This window comes from Opisthorchis viverrini (assembly GCF_000715545.1).
Source record: "Opisthorchis viverrini unplaced genomic scaffold opera_v5_78, whole genome shotgun sequence".
In the NCBI taxonomy this organism is placed as follows: domain Eukaryota; kingdom Metazoa; phylum Platyhelminthes; class Trematoda; order Opisthorchiida; family Opisthorchiidae; genus Opisthorchis; species Opisthorchis viverrini.
In genome coordinates, this window is record NW_008751734.1 from 170851 (window position 1) to 193239 (window position 22389).

The 22389-nt window shown below is 43.6% G+C and overlaps 1 protein-coding gene across 1 annotated transcript in view; it reads right to left on the minus strand.

Annotated features, from left to right (window-relative positions):
• Positions 1 to 1576: 1576 nt before the first annotated feature.
• Positions 1577 to 22389, minus strand: part of T265_04607 (hypothetical protein) — a gene marked incomplete at both ends in the record, with an annotated part of 28785 nt that continues 7972 nt past the window's right edge. The window contains 10 exons of the mRNA XM_009169389.1: positions 1577 to 1963; positions 3614 to 4195; positions 4618 to 4738; positions 5675 to 5847; positions 8217 to 8389; positions 10615 to 10764; positions 12630 to 12701; positions 17800 to 17920; positions 20838 to 21064; positions 21523 to 21787. Of these exons, the coding sequence (XP_009167653.1) occupies positions 1577 to 1963; positions 3614 to 4195; positions 4618 to 4738; positions 5675 to 5847; positions 8217 to 8389; positions 10615 to 10764; positions 12630 to 12701; positions 17800 to 17920; positions 20838 to 21064; positions 21523 to 21787 (2271 nt within the window). The remainder of the gene's footprint in view (positions 1964 to 3613; positions 4196 to 4617; positions 4739 to 5674; positions 5848 to 8216; positions 8390 to 10614; positions 10765 to 12629; positions 12702 to 17799; positions 17921 to 20837; positions 21065 to 21522; positions 21788 to 22389) is intronic.

Here is a 22389-nt window from a genome sequence, read left to right on the forward strand (position 1 = left end):
ATTCTTCTAGGCATTTTTGGTCTCTTCCAACACGCATTATTCAAGTTCCGTAGGCAGATGACTCACTTAATAGGATAAAAATCACGGGAACGCGGTTTACTGATTAGCAATTTGAATAGAAAGACCACAAAAGCGCTGTAACACTGAAGTCCGCTTCAAAATGTCCGTGGCGTCAGGACATCCACATCAGGCAACCATGAGTAGTGCATTACAAAAATATATATGTATCGCGATATCTCGAATATGGTAGCTACTGAAACATGAGGCGGCCTGGTGCAGCACATTCAGTTGCCTGGAAACACAAAAACCGAGAGATTCAGCTGGGTTCCAGGTGAGTCTCGGGAAACACCAAATTAGTTTGCGAATGAGCGTATTTCGACAGTAATCATTATTCTGCAGATTGACGAACGAAAGATACATCGCTGTAAAAATGAACCGCTGAGTAGTAGTGGCTATCCTATTTCGCCCATCTCTTCTGGCAAATGTCAGGGCTCCAGAACAATTCCTCTGACCACAGGAAAATGCTGGGAGTCATATTCAGCCGGATACCAATGGCCTCTAAGTTAAATTGACCGAAGAGTCTGCTTAAGAGGTAAATGCTGATTACTGGATTCGATCCTCGATACAGTAGGACAATGAATTTGTTACGGCGGGATAAGATGGATGACTGGTAGGCTCTGAAAGGCACAAAGTATGAGTTCTACTTCGTTGACGTTTAGAGCCCAGTGGATTAAGATGCGTCTGGCGGTACTTTTAACAACGCAAACGTGTTTCATACAGTCGGAACTACAGTGTTGTGAGGTTTTTCGTTGCTTCTATTTAGACATCAACAGGAAAAAGCGGATACAAAAAATGTTGGTGCACTTAGCACCATCCTAGTACACCGTGGGCCTGACAACCAAGCGGAAATCTCTATACCCCAGCAGGGAATACATGTCGACACATTTGGCCGGTTTCCAGAAACGAGTGGACAGTATTCACGATGAGCAGGCCCTACTTTGGTCTGTCCCGTTGTTCTATTCAGAGGTCAGTGTGAACACGTTTCGCCTGTTCAGACGCGATAATTCAGATACGTCCAACGTGAGTTGGTGGAGTAGTGGTCACACGCTCGCCTCGCATGTCAGGATGTCTGGGGTTGAAATCCCGGTACGGCCATTAGATATGCACTGCTGATGAGCTCTAATAAGAGCGAAACTGGAGTCCAGTGCCTCCCGTTGGTGTGGACTCAGCGGAATAATTATGCCAGAACAGGAACACGGCCGTTCAGACGAGAGTGGTGTGGCTATGAACAAACGTGCCTGTCCCGCAAAACCCCTAAATTGCAATCACATTAGATAAATGGCAAAAATCGATTCGTCGCAACCAAGCGGTTTTTCAGGATTTATTCTATCCTTTGTCAACGACAGCAAGAAGTGCACTTAGGAAACTGCTTGTCAGTAGTCTATTAACAAAATGCGTGTGCAGTAAATATGAAGAGAGATTCGTGCGTGCAGTAGACTCGGCAGTGCACAAAAGAGAGCGTTACAGACCGGAGAGGGGAGAGACAATAAACATATGTGAATGACAAGTTGATAACTTAAGGCCTCGGCGTGGTGGTTGTTCGGATTGCGCTAGGCGTGGTTTGTGGACGCTTTGGCTGTTCGCTACCGATTCCTGGTAGATTTCTTGCAAGTGACTGACTTGGTGGGGTCAGATCTCCCGGTTTCCCAGTGAGAGAAAACAGTTTCTCGGTGGACGTAAACGGTGTTTTGGGTTTGGCAGTATGCACCCGCGCAGTTGTTTTCTGGGGCTGGCTGGTGCCGGCCGGCTCAGGTTGTTTGGTTTGGGTTGACTTGCCGGTGGTTTTCTTGACAGGTTTTGGAGTTGGAACTGGTTCCAAAACTGTCTCACGGCTAACACTTTCTGCGGGTTCGCTGGTGCTCAACGGAAATACCATATTGGCATTTGATGGTCGGATAAGGAGCTGCAAATTGAAGATATTGAAGAAATGGAGTATCAGACCCTCACTCTCACCATAGTTTGTTGCTTAGAAACAGCACTTGGTTTTACATGGCTATGATTCATCCCGTTTGTTAATAGTTCCTCGGCCTAACATGAATACTTACACAGCCCTGCCAGCAATACACCAAGAACTGGCGCTTGGAACGCCACCTTATTTTGTGTGATGGGTAGCCGCGTGTTAGGTGGACAACCCTAACCAAGAGTACGCCGGCCAGTTCAGTGAGAGAAGGCTCAGTAGTTGGGGTAAGAAGTTACTGACCAGAAGGTCTGTGGCTCGAGCCCGACCTCTGCCCCTCGATTTCTCCTGTCTAGGCTTGGGCAAGCTCTCGTGCTTCCCTCGGGTGGCACGGCGGCTAGGCACCGAAAGAGTGTTACAGCTGAAAGGGGTTCGGTTCGCTCTGATCAATCCGTATGCGTTAATCGAATTCTTTAATATGTGAAGGGCCGTGCATAGCGGGCAAAGAGGACAGTTCGTCTCAAGCTACCACGGAGGTATCTGGAAGTCTTGTGCAGCATTCCAGTGGGAGGTTCTTCAAGCAGTAAATCTAATTTAATCAAGACTGAACAGATGGAGCATACCATATAGGTATTCACAAGTTGTGAGCAAGTATCTGCATCGGAGACTGTGAACGTATGAGAAATTGTGTGTAGGTAACTGGAAATGGTATCGTGCTGATTAGGCAATTGTAAAGGGATGCAGCGTGTCGAAATCACGATGGATTAGGCCTGGGTTTTTGCAGATTTATACGTAAATGCACTCGAAAGAAGCTTTCATGCTGGTTTAAGCAACTCTATTGAGATGATGGGGATCGCAAATCTTCAGTAGGATTCTTACTCACAACCTCCTAGCTAACAGCTGAAGGCCAAACCATTCGGCCACGTGCCAACCGTTGGCACACACACACTTGAATATTGCATAGCGCCACTCATAATGCAATCAAGCAAATCACACCAAATAGTCACCCTGGCTCCTCGAATTACTTCTCAAACGGAAGGTTCAAAATTAGAGTGAATTATTCTTCCTTCTGAGCTACTTGTGTAACGGTGATGCTACTGATGGGGAGGCATGCGAGTAGTAGGTATTGTTCTTGGAATTTCGATTTGCGTCTATTGAAAAGGGGAGATTTGTTGTGGAATTTGTGGAGTAGCTTTGTAACATTTGCTTGGATTTGAGCAATGAATGATTAGAGTTAACCAATATTCAGGAAAGTTCAAGATGTGTTCAGGAGAAAATGGATGTTCAGTTTTTGTAAATAAGATGCAAGTGAGAGTTTTGCTTCCCTGCCCAATGGTCTGTAACCGGTCAGTTGGCGTTTTCTAATAAACAAATCCGCAGCAAAGGTCGTTCTATTTTCACTTGTACTTCGTACAACAAGAGGGGGAACAATTTACACATGTAATTCAATTCAATTCAAGGTAATTCAAGGTTTAATGGTCTAAAAAGCAGTTAACTTTACAACGACCATAGGGTGAACGTATATATACAAAGGGACGCAAAAATATGCGTAATGTTTGCTGAGTATCACATGGAGTTAAACAGTTCCAGATTCGGTTTGGACATAAGATATGCATCTAAATTGTTCTTGAAAATGGTTAAACTCGGCGAATGTACAACATTGGGAGGTAGGGAGTTCCAAATGAAACATACACGGACCGCAAAAAAGTTCCGTCGACAGTTCACCCTCGAGTGAGGTACCGCGAGCGAAAAGTCATGCCTCCTGCCCGTTCGTGGTCGACGTCGGACAAAAAGATTTTCCAGCGGATGATTAGGTGTCTTCAGTATATTATATGTTAGAATTAGGTCTCCCCTGATGCGCCGATAGTAGAAGTCAAATAGGTTGAGACTGGCAATCCTGTCTTCGTATGGTTTATTATGCAATCCAATTACCAGCTTCGTGGCTCGATGATATATTCGCTGTAGATGAATTATGTCTTTTTGAAGCCATGGTGACCAAGCTTGTATAGCGTACTCCATGGTTGGTCGGATGTAGGTCTTGCTTACTCGGGGCAGTGCCGGTCGAGTGAAACGACCAAAAATCCGGTTTAGGAGCGACAGGACTTGTGAGGTCCTCTTGTAGACGGCTGTGCATTGCAAGGAGTTTTTTAAACAGCTGCTGACCCACACGCCAAGATCTTTTTCTTCACTAGTCCAAGAAAGTGGTTGTGGACCCAGCGTATAGTTATATGCAAAGGGCTTTTGGAGGTTAAACGTTAGTCTGTTTTTCAGTGACCAGTCATAAAGTGTACCGAGATCTTTTTGTAATCGGTGACTGTCTTCAGTGGTGAGCAGCGTTTCATCTGAGAAGTCGTTACTCAAGTAGTCCGTCAACCTCACTTTCTTAGTTTTAGCATGAGTTGTACCATGCACTAACTATGAACGATTTCATCAGATTTCAGAGCAGCTGCTGTTCAACCACTAGCCGGTAGGTCGCGAGTTCGAAACCCCCCACTGAGATTTCGTAAAATACACACTGATTCACAGTGAGGAAAAACAGCTGTTCAGTGCTTCTCAGCTTTTCATGATAGACTGATTTCACACAATAGCTTTACTAAACTAAAGTTGAATACATTGGTCAAACAGACCATAAACATTGTCTAGAGAATGACTTTACTCACCAAAAGGCTTATGTAGGCCCCAATACTCACGGCCTCATCCCAAATACGTATCATTGTTTCCGTGTACGGTTTGTGAGAAAGTTCTACCGTGATAAACGTCCAAAACGGGGTGTTCAGAAACCTGAAAGTCGAACAGACTGAGTGTTAGTTCCATTGGAGATGGTTCGTCTATTCGATGTGAGGCATTCGTCAAAGGTAATAGAGTACAAAAGTTTTCACCTAACTTTCCATGGACTACCTCCTTGCTTTCGCATGTGGCACTGTGCTTTTCCTGACCCACTGGTGCGGTTTTCCACACATACTACTATTTTTATGACTGACAGCAGTATGAAAAGCCACGCAAATTCAATTCATTATTATGAGTTTGAAATTTGTGATCCTCTGATGCCCCCATAATCCGCATACTTGTTTTCAGGAATGATGATTTGAAAAATACAAGTTAAGATACTACTGCTAAGGTCGATTAAAACTCTGGCCAACCCACTTCTACTCCCAAAGCCTCTCAAGTATGCTTAGTTCCCTAGTCTTTAGTTAATCTTCCATAATCAACCGGAAAGTCGAATTTTGCGTATACATTGACACTCATTTGCAAATTGAGTCGGCATATCCGACAAGTCTTGAAAAATCCAAACTCTTCGCTTCTCATGTATGAGAGGGAGGGAGAGTGAATGAATTCTGTAGACAGTTTGAGAGCAGTATGGTTGCTATCCAGTTGTCTTCAGCGTATCTCAAGTTGTCTCAAGTTGTCAAGTTGGACAAATTTTGGCATCGTGTGTTCCATCACCTATCAATCATCTGAATATGCTTTTTGTTGAGGAACAACCGAACGTTGATTCTATCTTACGGCCGTCAGCGTTGAGTTTTGCTGTAAGATGAGGCTAAAGTAAGTTGAGAGTAGCGAATATACACTCATTTGCAAACTAATTTGGTTTTTCGAGAGACTCACCTGGAACCCAGCTGAATCCCCCGTTTGTGATGTGAGAGTAATGCTGAATGTGGACTTTATTTGGTAACATCTACAAACTACTTGTAAGTAGCACTTCTCAAGGAAACTCACCAAGCAGAGTAGAACGCACCAAGCCGAATGAAGAACAAACGCTTTTCGGTCCAGTGGACTATGGTGTAACTGGTGCTTAGCCAGAACCCGATTGCGGCCATGATTTGTAGGGCGACAAAAACGTAGGCTGGTGGCGAGTGGTACCGTGACAAAATGTCCCCGCGATCTTGAACCTGAAATGTTGGAAATGGTAACGGCCTTTTCAGGTAGTTGCGTGTAGTTCACAGAGCTGCTGGTCCCTGTGAGTACTGATTCAGTAGACAGGAAGAAGGCTGAATATTCGTGTGAAGATTGCTTTGTTTGAGGACTAGACGTTCGAAATTTCTTGCCCCTTGGATCCACCTCTTTTTTCGAAAATCTCATCTGAAATGTGTTCACTGGCCCTATTGTACTCACAAGTAGGCACGCTGGGGTGTCTGTTGGCTGCAGTTATTCATCCTTCATCAACTCACTTCTTACTTTCTAGAGGGTCAAGCAAGGACCGTTTGAACGAAATTAGGTCAACCAAGGAAAACATATAAGGACTAGAGCCTTCGTTGACTCCTACATACATCAGCTGTTTTTATACATTATCACGTACATCAAGTAGAGGGAGGAAGGATTTACGGAAGAGGGCCAACCTTTGTAACTCCTAACCAAGCTTCCTGGCAATGATGCATGTAGGATTCTGACGTTGAAAAAAGGATGTACCGCTTTGCGTGATTCCCATATCCAATAATTGATTTTCCACTCAGTAAGGATGAGAAGTGGATAAGAGACTCATATTTAACCGGAATCGAGGGCGTATGGAATAAGCCAGATGAAACTGCATAATTCAATCTTCCGGTTGCCCAATGGCTGCAGTTTCCTACTCAGTACCAAAAGGAACCGACCTTGGATCCAGCCAGATTCTATTGGTTGCACCCAATCTGTTGTTTTGGTATGAGACAGTGAACGCTAGTTTTCGTCAGGAGCCTGGCCTCAATGTGAAACAATTCTTTTCAACTCAGCTCAGAAGGTCTTAAAATACCTTTGTGTTTGATGCGTAGTAGTCACAGCAACTGTCCTCCCAAAATCTTTGAGTAGTCGAACGACTGTCAAGCAGGGACATTGATATCCGTAGAAGAACATCTCTGATTTGCCAAACCATAAATACTTGGGCATATCAGCAATGAAAGCTAGAACGGTGTCATCAAATAACCGTTAACAATATACCAAAAGTTACACTAGAATATACTCCTAAGTGATGTTATAGCCAAAATACAACAAGAATACCAAGTCACGCACGCACAATAAGACGTCGCACGAATCGGTTGATGATCATTACTGATCATTACCACACGAAGACTTAAGCAACAAACAGATTTTTCTGAATATCTTTGCAATGTACTACTCATAAGGTTGCTGAAAACCCGTCGATAGCCCACCACCAGATTTTTCTGAAGTTCAAGTTTTGAATAGAAAGAGGGGCCTTAGAAATGAGCAAGTAGGGTGAATCGCTTTCTGTGAAAGTGACACTTTTCTCGAGGGAAAATCAAAGGCCTTCCGTTTTCTTTTGCCTCCAAGTTTATGCGCAGTGTCTTTGAGCAATCACACTGGTCACCGTTTATAAAATGGACAGTAAAATGCTGGAGAATAGAAAGTCCCGTACAGTTCAGCCTTTTGCAAAGTTATTTTTCGAACAAGCATGTCGCTGATTACCTTGACGGCTCGCCCACAAATTGTGCCTTAGAGATACTAATGTTGATCAGTCCAATGCCACTCGGTATCCATGGCGCGTCACCATAGTGCTGATCTAAAAAAGCCCACGAATGGTTTGAAGGACGTGAAAATAAATGCTAATGAGGACCACAGATCCAACCATGGCAGACGACCCGACATCGAATCTTGTTCACACCACTGATCAGATATGTATACTGATGAATCATCATGCATGCGGAGCGGCATTCATTTTTCCTCGGTAACCTTGACTTGTCCCCAAAGGATTCAGTTGACTTGCCGAACCAGAATTGCAGACTGGAATTTATGCACTATATATGCGAATAAGATTTTACCGATGGTGAAAGCAGCAACCTGGAACCGAGGTAGTGAAGGGAGAACTAACCACAGCAAAGCTATGAACGCATTCTACCACTGAAAGGAAGAAGGTCTTCGCTGCGTAGTCGTTTATTAGGAAACGCCAGCTGACCAGTTACAGACTATTGAACAGGAAGCAAAACTCTCATTTGCATCCAAAAGCTAAACATCCATTTCTCTTGAACGCTTCTTCCCAAACTTTCATGGCTATTCATTGACTATTTCTCAAATCCAAGAAAACGCTACAAAGCGGCTCCACAAATTCCGCAATAGATCTCACTTTTCCAAGAGACGCAAAGTGAATTTACAAGAAAAAACCATACTACTCGCATTCTTCCCATCAGTAGTATCACCCTTACACCACTGTGTTTACTTATCACGCACTCATTTAGTCCTCTCTCTACTGTTCTATTGGCTCTCAGGTTGGAAAAGTTTGCTACCAAGAAGCAATAAACGTGAAGTCATTCAATGGATAACCATGACTTACCAGCTCAATGGCCACCTGACAACAGGCGTTGGTCAGGGTGTAACAGATGAGAAGCAGGAGAAGCACGATGGCCACGACTCTGGTGAACACGTGATGTACAACTGTGTATCCACTACTCAGAAGCAGCAGACTGGCAAACAGCGTACTCATCGAGGTGCTGTAAAGCAGTTGAGCTAAAGAGAGGGGAAGAGGTTTTGGGAGTGAAGAGATTTAACGGAAAATCAAAGGCTGTCAGCCCACGTCCGCCGGAATTTGTGGCGTCAATTCCCATCTATATTTAGTGTTTTTTTAAACCATTGTTTCATGGCTATGCCTTCGAAATATGTTATTTCTGCGGTATGGATGGTTCAATCAGCTGAAGTACTATTTCCAAACTAATTGTTCTTTGTGGAACTCCCAAGTGATCCCTTCTCAGGGGTGTAAAACACAAAAAAACTGGCAGAAGGAATAGAATCTATTTCGAACGTAACACTCAGTTGACTTACACCCAAAAATAGTTAACACAGACTTTGCTGAGGCTTACTCAACTCCAGTGGATTTTAGCTGCAATGGTACGCTTGCCCATGTGTGGTCATCTACTTCCTGATAACCCTTTTATGGGTTATCGGAACCAAACTGAGCTAGAAAGTCAGTCCGTTTAGACCAGGGCTTTTGATTTTTTCTTCCAAAAACATCAACACATGCGACGTTACCATTAATTCCGTGGAAAAAAGTCAGCAAGCTTGACTTTCAAGCGAAATGACTGTGGAACACTAAGAGAAACACTTCAATATCAGCTGACTGACGAGTGAACTCGTTCCCGTCCTCTAGCAGTACTTTAAAAAATCAGTCTGTCCAGATCTTTTGTAAGCGAATATCACCACAGATTTAGCCGCTGAAGTACACCATAGGTTTCGGAGTGTGACGCGTTCTTCCTCAGGTCCACACGTGATTGTGTATGGATGGCATCTGCTTGGAATGAGAAGCTGTTAGTGGTATTCAGCTGGTTAAGCAGGACATTTATAATGCTATAACGCTGGAATTGTACCTAAAAATCAGGGCTAGAAGCATGTTACAACCAAAAGTACACTGTGGATTACTTCTAAAGTGAGTCCAAAGTACCTGGAATAGCTCAGGTCACTTGTGTAAACGCTGATGGACAGCGATTAGACTAGTTGAAGCTGTCCAACGCGTCGACAGCTTCGACAGAGTGACCTTCAACACGATTGTTAAAATTATTGCGTTCGCTGTTGTTTTTGTGTGTTAGTCACGCCGAAATTGAAACCTAGTGGGATTTGCCCCCAACACCTCCACAAATTTGAAACAGAAGCGCAAAGTGGCGGTGCCGCATGAGTTAAGCCAAGTGCACACGCGTCAGCTGATTCTAGACGGAAGCTGAGACACAAGTGGACTGTGCTCACTGGACGTTTAGACCACAATGCAAGAGCGAAGCCGATGACGTACAAAAAACACAACCTGTTTCAAAATAAACGGAACTCAGTCAAAACGAGTGAGCAACACAAAAGTCATGGATAAGTTGCGTTAGATGGGCACCGAGCACTCCAAGTAGCACGCTGCTAACGTAGCAAGTCGAGGACGTGTAGCCACCCAGTCACCCACACAGTTAGCTGTTCAGCTCACTGGATCATCGGATATGTCTTTTTTCATACTCGCAAACGCGTCACATTAAGGTGACCCATCGGACATCAATTGGCGGTAGCAACTACGCATGTGCTGACGCGCCCACGTGCGCGCAAACGGACTTGTATATAGGGCAACCGAGCACAGTCAACACACACAGACTCGCGCGCGCGCAGGGAGCAAAGAGTAAGCCAAACACTCCAAGTCCACGGACAACTATGGAACACGTGTAGCAGCCAAACTGCGGAGAAAACACGTTCCCACCATCCGGTCTTTCACCAAGGCACTCTCACATTAGATAAATTGCCTTTTACTTGCTCCCCATTTCGCAACCCACCACTGCCATCCGGTCTTTCACCAAGGCACTCTCACATTAGATAAATTGCCTTTTGACTTGCTCCCATTTCGCAACCCACCACTGTCAACCATAGTAAAAACTTTTATTAGCGCACACACCTTCTGCTCTGTATTAAGGAAATCATCAACAGCAGTGCACTAATAGACTTAGATTGCGGAGGTAATATCAGAGCTTTTGACAACAAAGGATATCAAAGATCCAAAGTTCTTTAACGATTTTTCGAGATTTACTACCAAAAACTCGGCTTCGTGGCCAGATAGTTCACTCACAATTGCTGCTACACGTGACTTCAAGGATAACATCGTGTAGTGTTTTACCTGATGTATACCGGGAACGGCAACTCTGAATGCAGAGCAACAGTGTGTGGACAAGTCCCGGTGGTCTCCTTTCAGATTGATGGATCGAGCTAGAAATACTTACATATGACCGCCAAAGCTTGACTGTAGATGCCCGTGACCGCGAATTGAAAAGTACAGATCAGCCGGATTATTTGAGCAAAAGACCTTGATCCGATAGAGCAAAGCCACAGATAAACGGTTGGGTGTAGCCGATGAAGTCGAAAAAGATGATCTGTAGGGGAGAAGGGGAGCATTGTTTAATAGTTGAAGTAAGCAGGCATAGGGACACAGCACAGGTTTAGGTTTTCCAGAAATACACTCATTTGCAAATCAATTTGGTTTTTACGACAGGCGCAACTGAATATCTCGTTTATGATATTCTACAACTGAAACATGAGGCGGCCTGTGTGCAGCACCTTCGTGAACGAGGGATTCAGTTGAGTCTCTCGTGAAATCAAATTGATTTGCAAATTAGTGTATTTCTCGAAAGCAGTCCAATTTGGGTTCAAGTAGAACATACGGCTGACGGAAACTCGAGGATTGCGCCTACCTGATGAATCCCAAGAAGGAAGAAACCGGTAGTGGGCTGTCGAAGAGTTTTCAGCGACCATGTGAGTAGTTTCCTTTATGAAATTTAGATTTTATTCACCAGCGTCAAGTTTGCTATGCCGAGAAGATCGCAGTTTAAACCCACTAACAGTGCTGGCTTCTGTGCGTTACTATGAATAAAACTAGAAACGAGTATCAGCCGAGGCCTACCTGGTAACAGGCAGCCTCCTCTGTTCCTACCCGTTCCCCGACTGAAGTGAAAGATCAAACAGAAACTCTCTGAATAAGGGCCACCACACACTGTGCCAGCTTTTTACACGACAGAGAACAATGAACTTAGAAACATAATAAACGAGAAATTCAGCTTGGTTCCAAAATGAATGAGTGTGTTTCGCTAATTCCAGTACATTTTGATTTGAAGTAGAACATAATTTTGTCGGAAACTCGGGGCCTGCGCCTACCTGACGAGTTCCAAGAAGGGTAAAACCGGTTGTGGGCTGTCGAAGAATTTTCACCGACCATATGAGCAGTATATTACGTCTAAACAGCGAACCTTGTCAACATACTGGCTGGATGGTGTTACAGACAACATAATAGAGACTGGAAAAATTGCTTTAATAATGTTTGGCTCTATGGCCGTCAGTGCCGCTGTACCGGAAAGCACAATGTGTCCTCTCCCTTTAGAGAAAGAATACAGATCACAAGGCTGAATAAGAAAGGTATCTCGCCGTGGGATACTGTAGCACTCAAATTAGGACAACGAAAGAGTTTGACTCCACTACCAACATAGATGTCTTCCAATGGGCAGAGGGCCACTTAGAAAGGACTTCTTCAAAACGACCCGTATAGTCTAATACACCCTCTCATAGATGAGGCCATCTGTCTGAATCACACCGTTGGGGTGTGGTCAAAACTAAGCTAAGCGTAACCACAAGAAATCCATATAAGTGTTTAAGACATATTCGTAGCACACGATGCTTGCTTTTTGAGTCTCATGCAAACCACTTTTGGCATGAAACCAATATTGCAGCACCTCTTACTGCACAAATGTTTCTAGTAAGACCTCAATTATTAGTCTTTTATTTTTGAAGGGCATAGTCACAAATATAATAAGTGAATACAAGCGACGAATGCGACGAAAGGGTAACAGGAGAATATGGCAGAAAAGAGAGAAACGTCTTATTCGAATTCATGCCACCAACAGTTCCAGTCAGATGAGATGAATCCTAACGTATGTAAAAACTTTGGTTTGGAAGCACACGTCTAAAGATGAACAACCGGAGAAAGGACAAACAATGTTGTATGCTCTTTAAGGCGCTAGCACAATGAAGACTTGCACATTAGGCACAAAGTGCCCGTCATACTGGGTCTGATGTGAGATTAAATGGCAAAAATGTACATTCAACGCCATGTGCCACGCAGAGAGCCCACAATGGCAAGCAAACACAAGTCACTGACTGTGGCCCTAGGTTTGCCATCATTCGACAGTGATATTTTCTTCAAAAGTTACCATTGATGAACGGAGACAAATGTAGACAAACCACTCACAGCTGACATGGACTGCCAGTCCAGCAAGTATTGCCAAAAAAATGCCAAAAACGATATCCATTTCCAGTGAACCTGGTGAAGAGGAACAGAAAAAAAACTGTGAAGGTTGTGCGCGTGGGTCACTGTCGAGCTTCGTGTTTAGTAATGTACAAACACCGATATATCGGTTCGAATGTAAACTGTTTATGTTCCCTGTACACTCTGATTTCATGTATATGGTTAGCATGTGCAAGCGCTATCTTTGTCTTATTACTACTTTGAGATGTACCACAGCATCGAATGGCTGCGAAAGTTGAAAAATTCGATGGTTTTTACCCGAGACCGAAAGAACTTTAGGCCCAAGGTCGAACATTCGTGAGTTATGATCCTTCGCCGACATCTTGAATACCAATGAGTCAATGATGAACGCTTCGGCATCCACGCTCATTTTGTGCATGAAGGCCGCTCATCGAATCAGAACGCACAGCGGAGCAAGTTGGTTGGTTTGACTCCGTTTGACCTGCCGGTGGAACCGGAGTTGGGTAAAACCTTGTTTTCTTATATTTATTAAATGTATTTTTTAAAAAAAACCCACCAAGTGATGTTGTGAATCTATTCTGGCTTTAAATTTACATATCAAGGATTTCTTATAGCCATCGGGTCTTGGGTTTGAGGAAACAGCAGTATCGCCAATATTACTGTCCTCAGGTGTGGCACGTTGCAACTTCTGGGAATCGTCTTCGGCTTTCTGCTGGCCCACCGACTCAGAAGCTCCGGTCAGAAGGTTCAAGAGGCCGGATGATTCCGGGCGGAAAGGTTGTTGTCGTCCCCTGTGATTCGATAACTATCGCCATTTCACCATCAAGATGTTATCCCTTTTCGGTTGACTGTCCCATGGGAAATATCATCAAGATGCTATCCCTTTTCGGTTGACTGTTCCATGGGAAATAAACAAGTTCCGCCGTAGGGCCGCCTGTTACTGCGGACACATTCCGGGGTTCTTTCAACTCTGTTACCAACATCTTGCGGCTGCAGAACATCCTGGAGAATGAGCAAAAACTCTTTGTGGCAAATATCACCCACTTATTTGGAAAAGTTTTATTGTGCCATGATTCTGAGATGAAATTCCCCCACCCCCTGATTCCCATGGGCGAAAAATCCTTGTGTTCTTGTAGCCCTAACTAGTTTTTTTTACCTGATATCGTTAAAGTTACTAGGATCCTTAATCTGATTTCTAGTGTGACCGATTGCAAAGACCTATTGACTTAAGCTGTAGACGGAGCCTAACCGTCCCTCTAAAAGCTTCAAAAGCATCTTCAAAACTCGAGGAGTAGACGTTTTAAAACCCTAGAAGTGGGAAGAATTTGCATTGTACTCTGGAAGAGTACTTCCCCGTAAGTATAGTGTATGCTCTACCCATAAGGTTGCTGAAAATTCTTCGACAGCCCACAATCGGTTTTGCCCTTCTTGGGGCTCATCAGGTAGGCGCAGTATCCGAGTTTCCCCCAACCCTATGTTCTACTTGAACCCCTAATTGCACGAAATCAGCAAAGTAAGCTCATTTGGAAACAAATCTGGCTTCGCAAAGGACTAACCTGGAACTCTGGAACCGGTAGTAGGCTGTCAAAGAATTTGCAGCAACCTTATGAGTAGTGTATTACGTCTGTGGCAATATCTCAAATATCGTAGCGAATGAAACATGAGGTGCCCTGGTGTTGCTACTTGCCTGGAAACATCACAAACGAGAGATTCAGCTAGGTCCAGGTGAGTTCAGCTAGGTTCCAGGTGAGTCTCTCGCAAAACCAAACTAGTTCGCAGATGAGTGTAGTTTGCTAATTTGGTGCGATTTGGGTTCATGTAGAACATAAGGTTGATGGAAACTCGGGGACTCTGCCTACCTGATGAGCCCCGAGAAGGGTAAAACCAGTCGTAGACTGTCAACGAATTTTCAGCAACCTTATGGGTAGTGCACTTGTTTTCCTATGTTTATTTAATGTATTTAAAAAATCATACCAAGTGATGTCGTGAATTTATTCTGATTTTAAATCTGCATATCAACTATCATCCCAAGTGTTTTGAACAAATTTGTTTAAAGCGCATAATTTCATAACGTCGGCAATCCATTCAACCTGAGTGATCTAGTCAGCACTACAAGACTGAAAGTTGGTTGACGCCCTTTGGCAATGTCTTTGAGTGGTCGGCCATCTGAAGGGTTGTGCATTCAACTGGTTCTTGATACCATCTACTGATCAAAACAGCCGTAGAAACTGCTCATCTACTCCACACAAAATAATCTTATCTGCAATGTATGATAGTATTTCATTAGTTTACAAGGGTTTCTGATAATAGTTTCAGAAAGACTGAACTGACGCCGTTCCCCCACTTGAAATTATTGGCCAACATATTGCCCGTATTCATTGAATTCCTTGAGAATGACTGACCATCATACTATGGCCAATCCTGAAAAAATATAGCCTGGATTTGATTGGACAAGCGGCTGACCTTGCGGCCAAGGTCAAGGTAGCCGACAAGCGCGAAATCACTTCCAGAGAGTGCTTCCCTCCATTGGTTCAACTGCTTCCGCGTTTGAAAATATCATTCAAGTGAATTATTTACAGAAACCTAATTTTCATCATGTTAACCTTAACCACAAGTGACCACAAGATGAGTATAAGAGAAAACCTCTGAAACGAATTGCTTTGGATAACTGCTGAGTACTTCCACACTCGCTATCACAACAAGAAAACACAGCTAGTGGGTTGTGTACAATTCGTTTTTAATCCATCAACCGCGTAATGGAAACAGTTGGCTTACGGAAGGAAGTGATGAATGGAATGAACCAGTAAGCAGACCAGCTGGGTTCAAGAAAACCAATCACGAGAAAACTAATTCCAGACATACCAAGGACTTCTGCGCGCGTAGACTCTGTTGGTGTTGAGTGACCAGTATGATCTTGCTGAAAACTGACAGTTTCGAATCAACACCTCTGAACAATGTTCTTGGGTCATTCTCTTGGTCGGTGTCTTGGATATACATCATTCTCAGTTAGTCTATCTGTACCATATATTTACGTCGCCATGGGGATAAAATCCTGGACCACGATTTCAAAAACCGGTGTTTCAAACTCACAAAGTCCCTGGCCCCCGGGCCCCCTAATACATACACATGCTTTTTCAGAAATAGGGACGTCAAATTAATCTCATTCGTTTGATACCTCAAACACCTTTTACTAGGTGTTGAATACCCACCGGTTCAAGTAGAACATGAAGCTGGCGGAACCTCGAGGGCTGAGCCTACCTAATGAGCATCAAGAATGGGAAACCGGTTATGGGCTGACGAAAAGTTTTCAGCAATTTTATGAGTAGTATTTTGCTAATAGACAACAATCTATGTGTTTCCGTGTACGTGTTGTCCTGTTGAACACTGAGCAACGCTGAAACAATTAGTTTATTTTTCTCCACATTCATTGATCCAAACGAATTTCTGTGGCAATACGGAAAATTTATAACCGGGTGAGCAAACTGCAATAAGAAAAGCTGCTTTGTCCATTTTCAGGGAAATTATAGAACATGTTTGGTGCATTAACTTGAAAGTTGATGTTCGGTAACCGTTCATAAAAAATTAAAACCTTAAATTCTTGGTTTCGGGATCCTTTTATCCTGTTTACATCCTGTTTTGGGGAAGTTCATTGCTAAACTTTTGTACTTGAATCGTTGGCAAATTGGTAACTGATGTATTCAGTGGCGTTTCTTATAGTAAATACATCTAATCAGTATGAAAAGGGAGTATGAAATTGTCGAAAGCTGTTCAGTAGATCTGGGACAGGGCACTGTCTGGTTAGACTTGTTTGTTACGGTCTCAAGGCCCTTGTGTGTACTTTATGGTGACGGAGGGTAGGGTGAATTGAAGGCATAGTGATCTCCACGGCTGTTTTCAGTGCTGGTTGGAACATAGCCTCAGAAAGATCCAGTGACACCCAGTAGATCAGTGAACGGTTTGGCTGGGTTGATCTTTTGTTGGGTATTGACCAGGTCACATGATGGTCAGTCTAGTTCAAACGTGGTAAGTTTTGTGCTCACGAATATTCTCAGATCCGGGCGAAATGGTATGTATGACTCGGCTATTGATTTCTGGGCGCTGATAAACAAACAAGGAGATGGACACTGATGAGACACAGAAAAACATCGTATCCTTGCAAGTGACTTTGAGTATTGAATCACTGCTGAATTTGACCCTTCCGTTTTAAGGAATCGGTTTAACAATAGATAAGCATTTGATAGACCGTGTCGTGGATGGGCTGTCACGTGATCTTTGCTTTCCTCAGTTTAGGTTTTCCATCTAGAGTTTGCGGGTAAGCTGCAGGTCAGCCTCACGACCATCATTGTGGGATATTCTACAGACTGTTTGAGTTTTTAATCACAAATTAATTACATTTTTTGGGATTTGGTGCATTACCCTACTACTTATATTACTGGGATATACTCCTCTTACGTGAACCGTTATATCCTTCTACCAATGGAGGACCGGCAACGTGTTATGTGTTTTCTAATCCCCAATAAAACTGAGTGAAGCGTGACAGGAGAGTCATTGCCGGGTCCGTAAAAGAGAAGCCTTGGTCCCGTTTACAAAGGACTGGTTGCACAAACTTTGGCTAAAAAAACAATGTGGTGAAGCTTGCTCGGAAAAAAACAGTAGCTAAAACTGGGATGTGGGAGCAGTTTATCGAAAATGTGTCGATAGATAGTGCCAACGCCGGGTTTCTGGTAATATAAACACCCATGAGACTATTCAGTATATTGTGCACACCGTCGTGTGGCGAAGATTTGGATAGTCTTGCTGTGATCTAGACACTCTTACTAGACGAAAAATTTATTTTTTGGATGCTGTGTTTAAGAGGTACGATATAGAAAACTAGGCGACGAAGAGGCTGGGAAGAACGACGCAACTATGGCCAACACGGCTGGAGGCAAAAAAAATCTGTAGAGTCTTCTCATCCTGAGGGACCATGAAACGTTGGGAGCATTGTATCCGGGGTTAATTATCCCAAGTAAACAATGTTCATCATTGGGTTTCGGTAGATCTCCTTGCGGGAACCAGGTAACAACTCCAGAGTGGTTTTGAACAAAACATGAAAAATAAGATCGTTTGCGCCAGGCGTTCTACAAAGTACTCGGCACTGGGATTTACCTACCGAATTTCTGAGCTGAAAAATGTCCGTGGAATAAATCCCCCTCCAGGCCGTTCCGTGAGGTGAGTCGGTAACGTGCTTGCAATCCAGACTGCTTCAGCCTCGAATCCTGAGCGTAAAAAGACTGCGTGGAGAGGAAGGACAAAAGGACAGAAAGACATTTACCCGGGAACCAAAGAGGCATCCTTAAATATGAATTGGAAAGGTTTTCTAAGGATAATCACCGTGAACGAGAAACTTTACCTCTGTAATACTGTAAAGTAGGTTAAATTGATAAAGAAAACTACTTACAAGGTTGCTGAAAACTCTTCGACAGCCCACGACCGGTTTCGCCCTTCAACTTCGGGCTCATCAGGTAGGCGCAGTCCCCGAGTTTCCGTCAACCTTATGTTCTACTTGAAATTTAATTTAAATTAACTTGAAATTAATTGAAATTAATTTCTATCGACCGATGAATTCTCCGTTTCTACCGCCTTGGAGTCGGGTAAGTATACGTGAAAATGTGTGTGGATTCTGATCACGGAAGATAGAGGAACATCCTAGTTCCTTTTTTCATTTTACAGATAGGACAAATGAGTTTCTGTTTATTACAAATTTTGTTTGAGCACGCTTCATCAATCAACGTAACCGGCATGACGGCTAGCCATTTTGCTAGCTGAGCTCTTGCCAGCCGATGGCGCTGTAGTACATAGGCTGGTGATCTCAGCAACCTGTCGCGAAAGCAGTACAAAGAATGGACGGAAAAGATACCACATTTTCAGCGTGAAACCCTATTTTCTGCTTGTGGACGGTGCTGAGAAACCCCCTCTAGGACCAAGCACCTACCCATCCGGCGTAAATGCTTTAATTTAGATGTTGACAACAACGGTGTGTTCCTTTTTAGGTTGGGGAAGTCGAAACCGTTAGAACAGACTGAGTGAACAGACTGGTTAATTATTGACAAAAGTTATTGCTTGATTCAAAAGACAAGTTATTCCTTTTTCATGGCAGACTCAATCGAATCTCTTGTTTATGATGTCCTCCAGCTGAACGTGCTGCACACAGGCCGCCTCATGATTCAGTCAAAAATTTTCAGCAACCTTGTGAGTAGTTTCCTCTATGACAAGTTATTCCTGTATAAAAAAAGAATAAGTTAAATGATTTTGAGCGAGAATCTAAGGCTATGTTATTCAAATGAAATGACTTGTGTCCTTGAGGGGACCTAGAATAAATGTCCTGTAGACTACCAGACGAGTGCTGTACCAGGATGGAAAGACCACTGTTTTGTTGGACAGCAGTAAAACGTTCGGCAACGTGCGCAGCAGCTCAGGTCATAAGAGAGTTGGTTGGCAATCGATGGGATATCAGATACAGTCTTGTACAGGAATATCTGTCTTTCTATCTGAGTTATGTGTTCCCAGATTCCTATTCATAATTTTTCTGCGTTTCATCTGGTTGTACTACACTAGAATCGGATATGCAACAATAAAGAGTTTCTGAAAAATAGTGCGGAAAGTGTTTGCTTCAGAGAGTTAGACTGTAAGACCAACTCGACATATCGATCGACTTCTCCAGATGACGGTTGATCTCAGCAATGAATTTCAGTTTGCCTCAGATCTATGGTCAAAACCTCTGCTTTTCTCAGATTCTGGTCGCCGACCCATGATATTCTGGGTGTGGTTGCCCGACCACACTTTTGGCTAGTGGAAAATATTGACAACAAATCGACCTTTCGGTTCGTGAGGCGAACTGTGAAAATGGTAGAGGAAGGGCGCATGTACCCAATTCCGGTACACATGTTCAAGAAGGCCGAGAACGATCATCGAAAAATATGAACTCCAGTTGTTTCAGTTTGGACTGAGAAGCACCTCTAGTGACCTCGAAGCGCAAAGTTCATTTGACTGATTCATGGATGAAACTCTCGCTCATAGTCGTGTGCTTCGATGCCCGGAATATCGCACCAACTGAAAAATGAGAGGCCTCCATGAGCCATATTCAGCTGGAGTATATCAAGAGCAATCATTTCATTTAAGGCTTACTTAAGCAGCCCGTTACTATCAACTTTATTTGCACGTCACTGTGTTCTGACGGTTGCGTTCAGTTTACTTTACGACTGGAAAATACCGCTGATAAAGACTTGGAAACTGCCTGACAAGTCTGAAAAAGACGGAATTCACAGCACAGCGTCGACGGATCTTCAGCAATGTTATGAATAGTGTGTTTCGTCAGGAAATGTGCCATGATTAAGCCAGAATTTCAGGCAAGGGTGGGGTGGTAAGTACACAGTATTCACTCGACTATCCTAAATCAATATGCTGTCGCTGACCTTGAGTCTTTGGGAGCCTTGGCTGTCAGGGGAACATTTTATTCCAGAAATTGCTGCGGGAGTAAATTAGTACCCGGATGGGGGGAAATAGGCTCTAAGTTGTCAGCTTTCGGGTGGCTGAGCTGCTAAAATTATGTACGTGCACGTACAACAGAATGTTTTCGGGCCACAGCACGCAAAGCACGTTGTTAAGGGGTTATCCTCTGTAAATCCTGAAGCTCACCTAATGGTAAGCACAGGTTCATCAGCTCCTTTGTTCTTCTCTTCCCCACTGGTCACTACCAACTCTGCAACGGTTAGTAGAAGTGAATAAAACTGGTTGAATGAGATCGCAACCATCTACATAGATTGTATCGTTTCTTTGGATCGCTAACTCTTGAGGTAGTGTTCACCGTGCTTGCTAGTGTGCGCGTGTATCCTGAAGTCGACCGATGAGCCCAGTTGAAGGCATTACCTGCAACTAAATTCACGGTCATCCAATGGTCAATCTGATATCTTGAAAGTTTTCATAGGCCTCTAGATCCAACAAACCCTGTAAAAACCTATCAAGTCATTTGAAAATATATTTTCCTACAAGTCTGACTTTTATTCCTTGCACTATCTGAAGTTGCGAAGGTATGCCGTCACCTTGACTATGGTTCACCTGTCAATACGAGTGAATTTTTTGACCACCCTACCGTGGCAAACGAAAAATGCCATGAGAAGACGAACGTCTGTTCAGGAGAACCTTACTTACTTCTTCGGATTCTGCTGGACATCTCTCAAGTGAGAAAAACCACCAAACGGGCCGAGTAAATTGAAATTGCATCTCGGGCGATTTGCAGTAGACCCAGTTGTGCATTTCTTCAGCTCGGCTTGGTCCGACAGCCACCAGATGCGACTCATAGACCGTAAGGAGAAGATCTGGAACTCTTGGCGGTTGTCCCGGACCAGACCAAGACTGATTCGCTGCGTGCATTGTTTCTACAAGGCGGATAAATTACCGGACGATGAGTTTAGGTCTGTCAGAGGTTACAACAAGCACTTTTCAGAGTGTTTTCCCGTTTTCCAGCAAGGTTCTATTTTAAGCGTCTATTCGAAGTTTTACACACTTCTGGTAGCAAGAAAGATGTATTGTTTGATGTAGAAGCCAGTTAATCACTTAAAAATGTGGAAACAAAAGAACCAAGAAATAGTCGTAGAAAGAACAATTTCGAAAGTCAAAACTAAGCTTTCAAAGCTTCAGTTCGCTCTCCATATGTTGAAATTTGTGAAGTAGGACCACAAACCAATCTGAGAAGCTGGGAGAAGCAACTATTCAAAGTGACGCCAGATTAGCAACGAATATAGCTGTTTATTTTCCGCACGATAGTTTTCATTTGAGCCTGGGTGATGTGACCAGAGGAAAGAAACTGTTTTGGACTCAGATATTCACCACTTACCTGAACTGATACTGTCATAGAAAGTGCCAAAGGGATTCAGCCATTCAAGTGATGTAGCCACGGCCCCACTTAACTTGAGCAGAATTGAGGATAAGACTGTGGACCAGTCCCTATTGGCCGATTGGTTGGGATCCATTAAAGACAATTCACGCATGATACTTGGAGACAAAGTCATTGTACTACACCAGCTGTTCAGTCGAGGATCCAAGTGGATGAGTTGCCCCGGTGAGAGACGCTGAAGTATTTCCTGGCGTTTTTGACATGTCTGTGATAAAGATTGAACAGGTGAAGTTTGTGGAAGTGTGTAACGTGGGAATTATGCTCTGTTATTTCACGCTGCACTCTCTTCCTCCAGTTTCGTCTTGCGAGTCACAACCTCAGAATATATAGCGTTGTTATTAATATCAGTATATTAAATAGAGACACGTGGTAAAATTTGCCTGTATCCGGCTGACCACAACTTCAAAGGAGCAATCAGAAACCAATTTGTTCCACACGGTCAGGTTGGGTAGGTAGGACACTGTCCTACGCCAGGAAACATGTCACACCTATGAACAGTCACCCTTTGATGGGTAGAGGGGCCTGGAAATGAAAGAGTTTAAACCAGTGCATTACATCGCTTCGCTTCACGATGGAGCTCTATCCCTATCAAGTTTTATGACTGCCCAGCAAACAAGCCGAGCAGTTCAGATCTTCAGCTGATGGCCAATTAATTGGTCCTCTTTGTGACTCGTCACTTTTTTTCGTTAGGACGTCAATAGTAAACGCACCATCAAAATCCATTCTGCCGTTAGACTCATAATCAGGGGGGTCTCGTTTCCTTGTACTCGCAGGCGCATCAAGGCTTCGGTCTAACCCTGTCGGTCA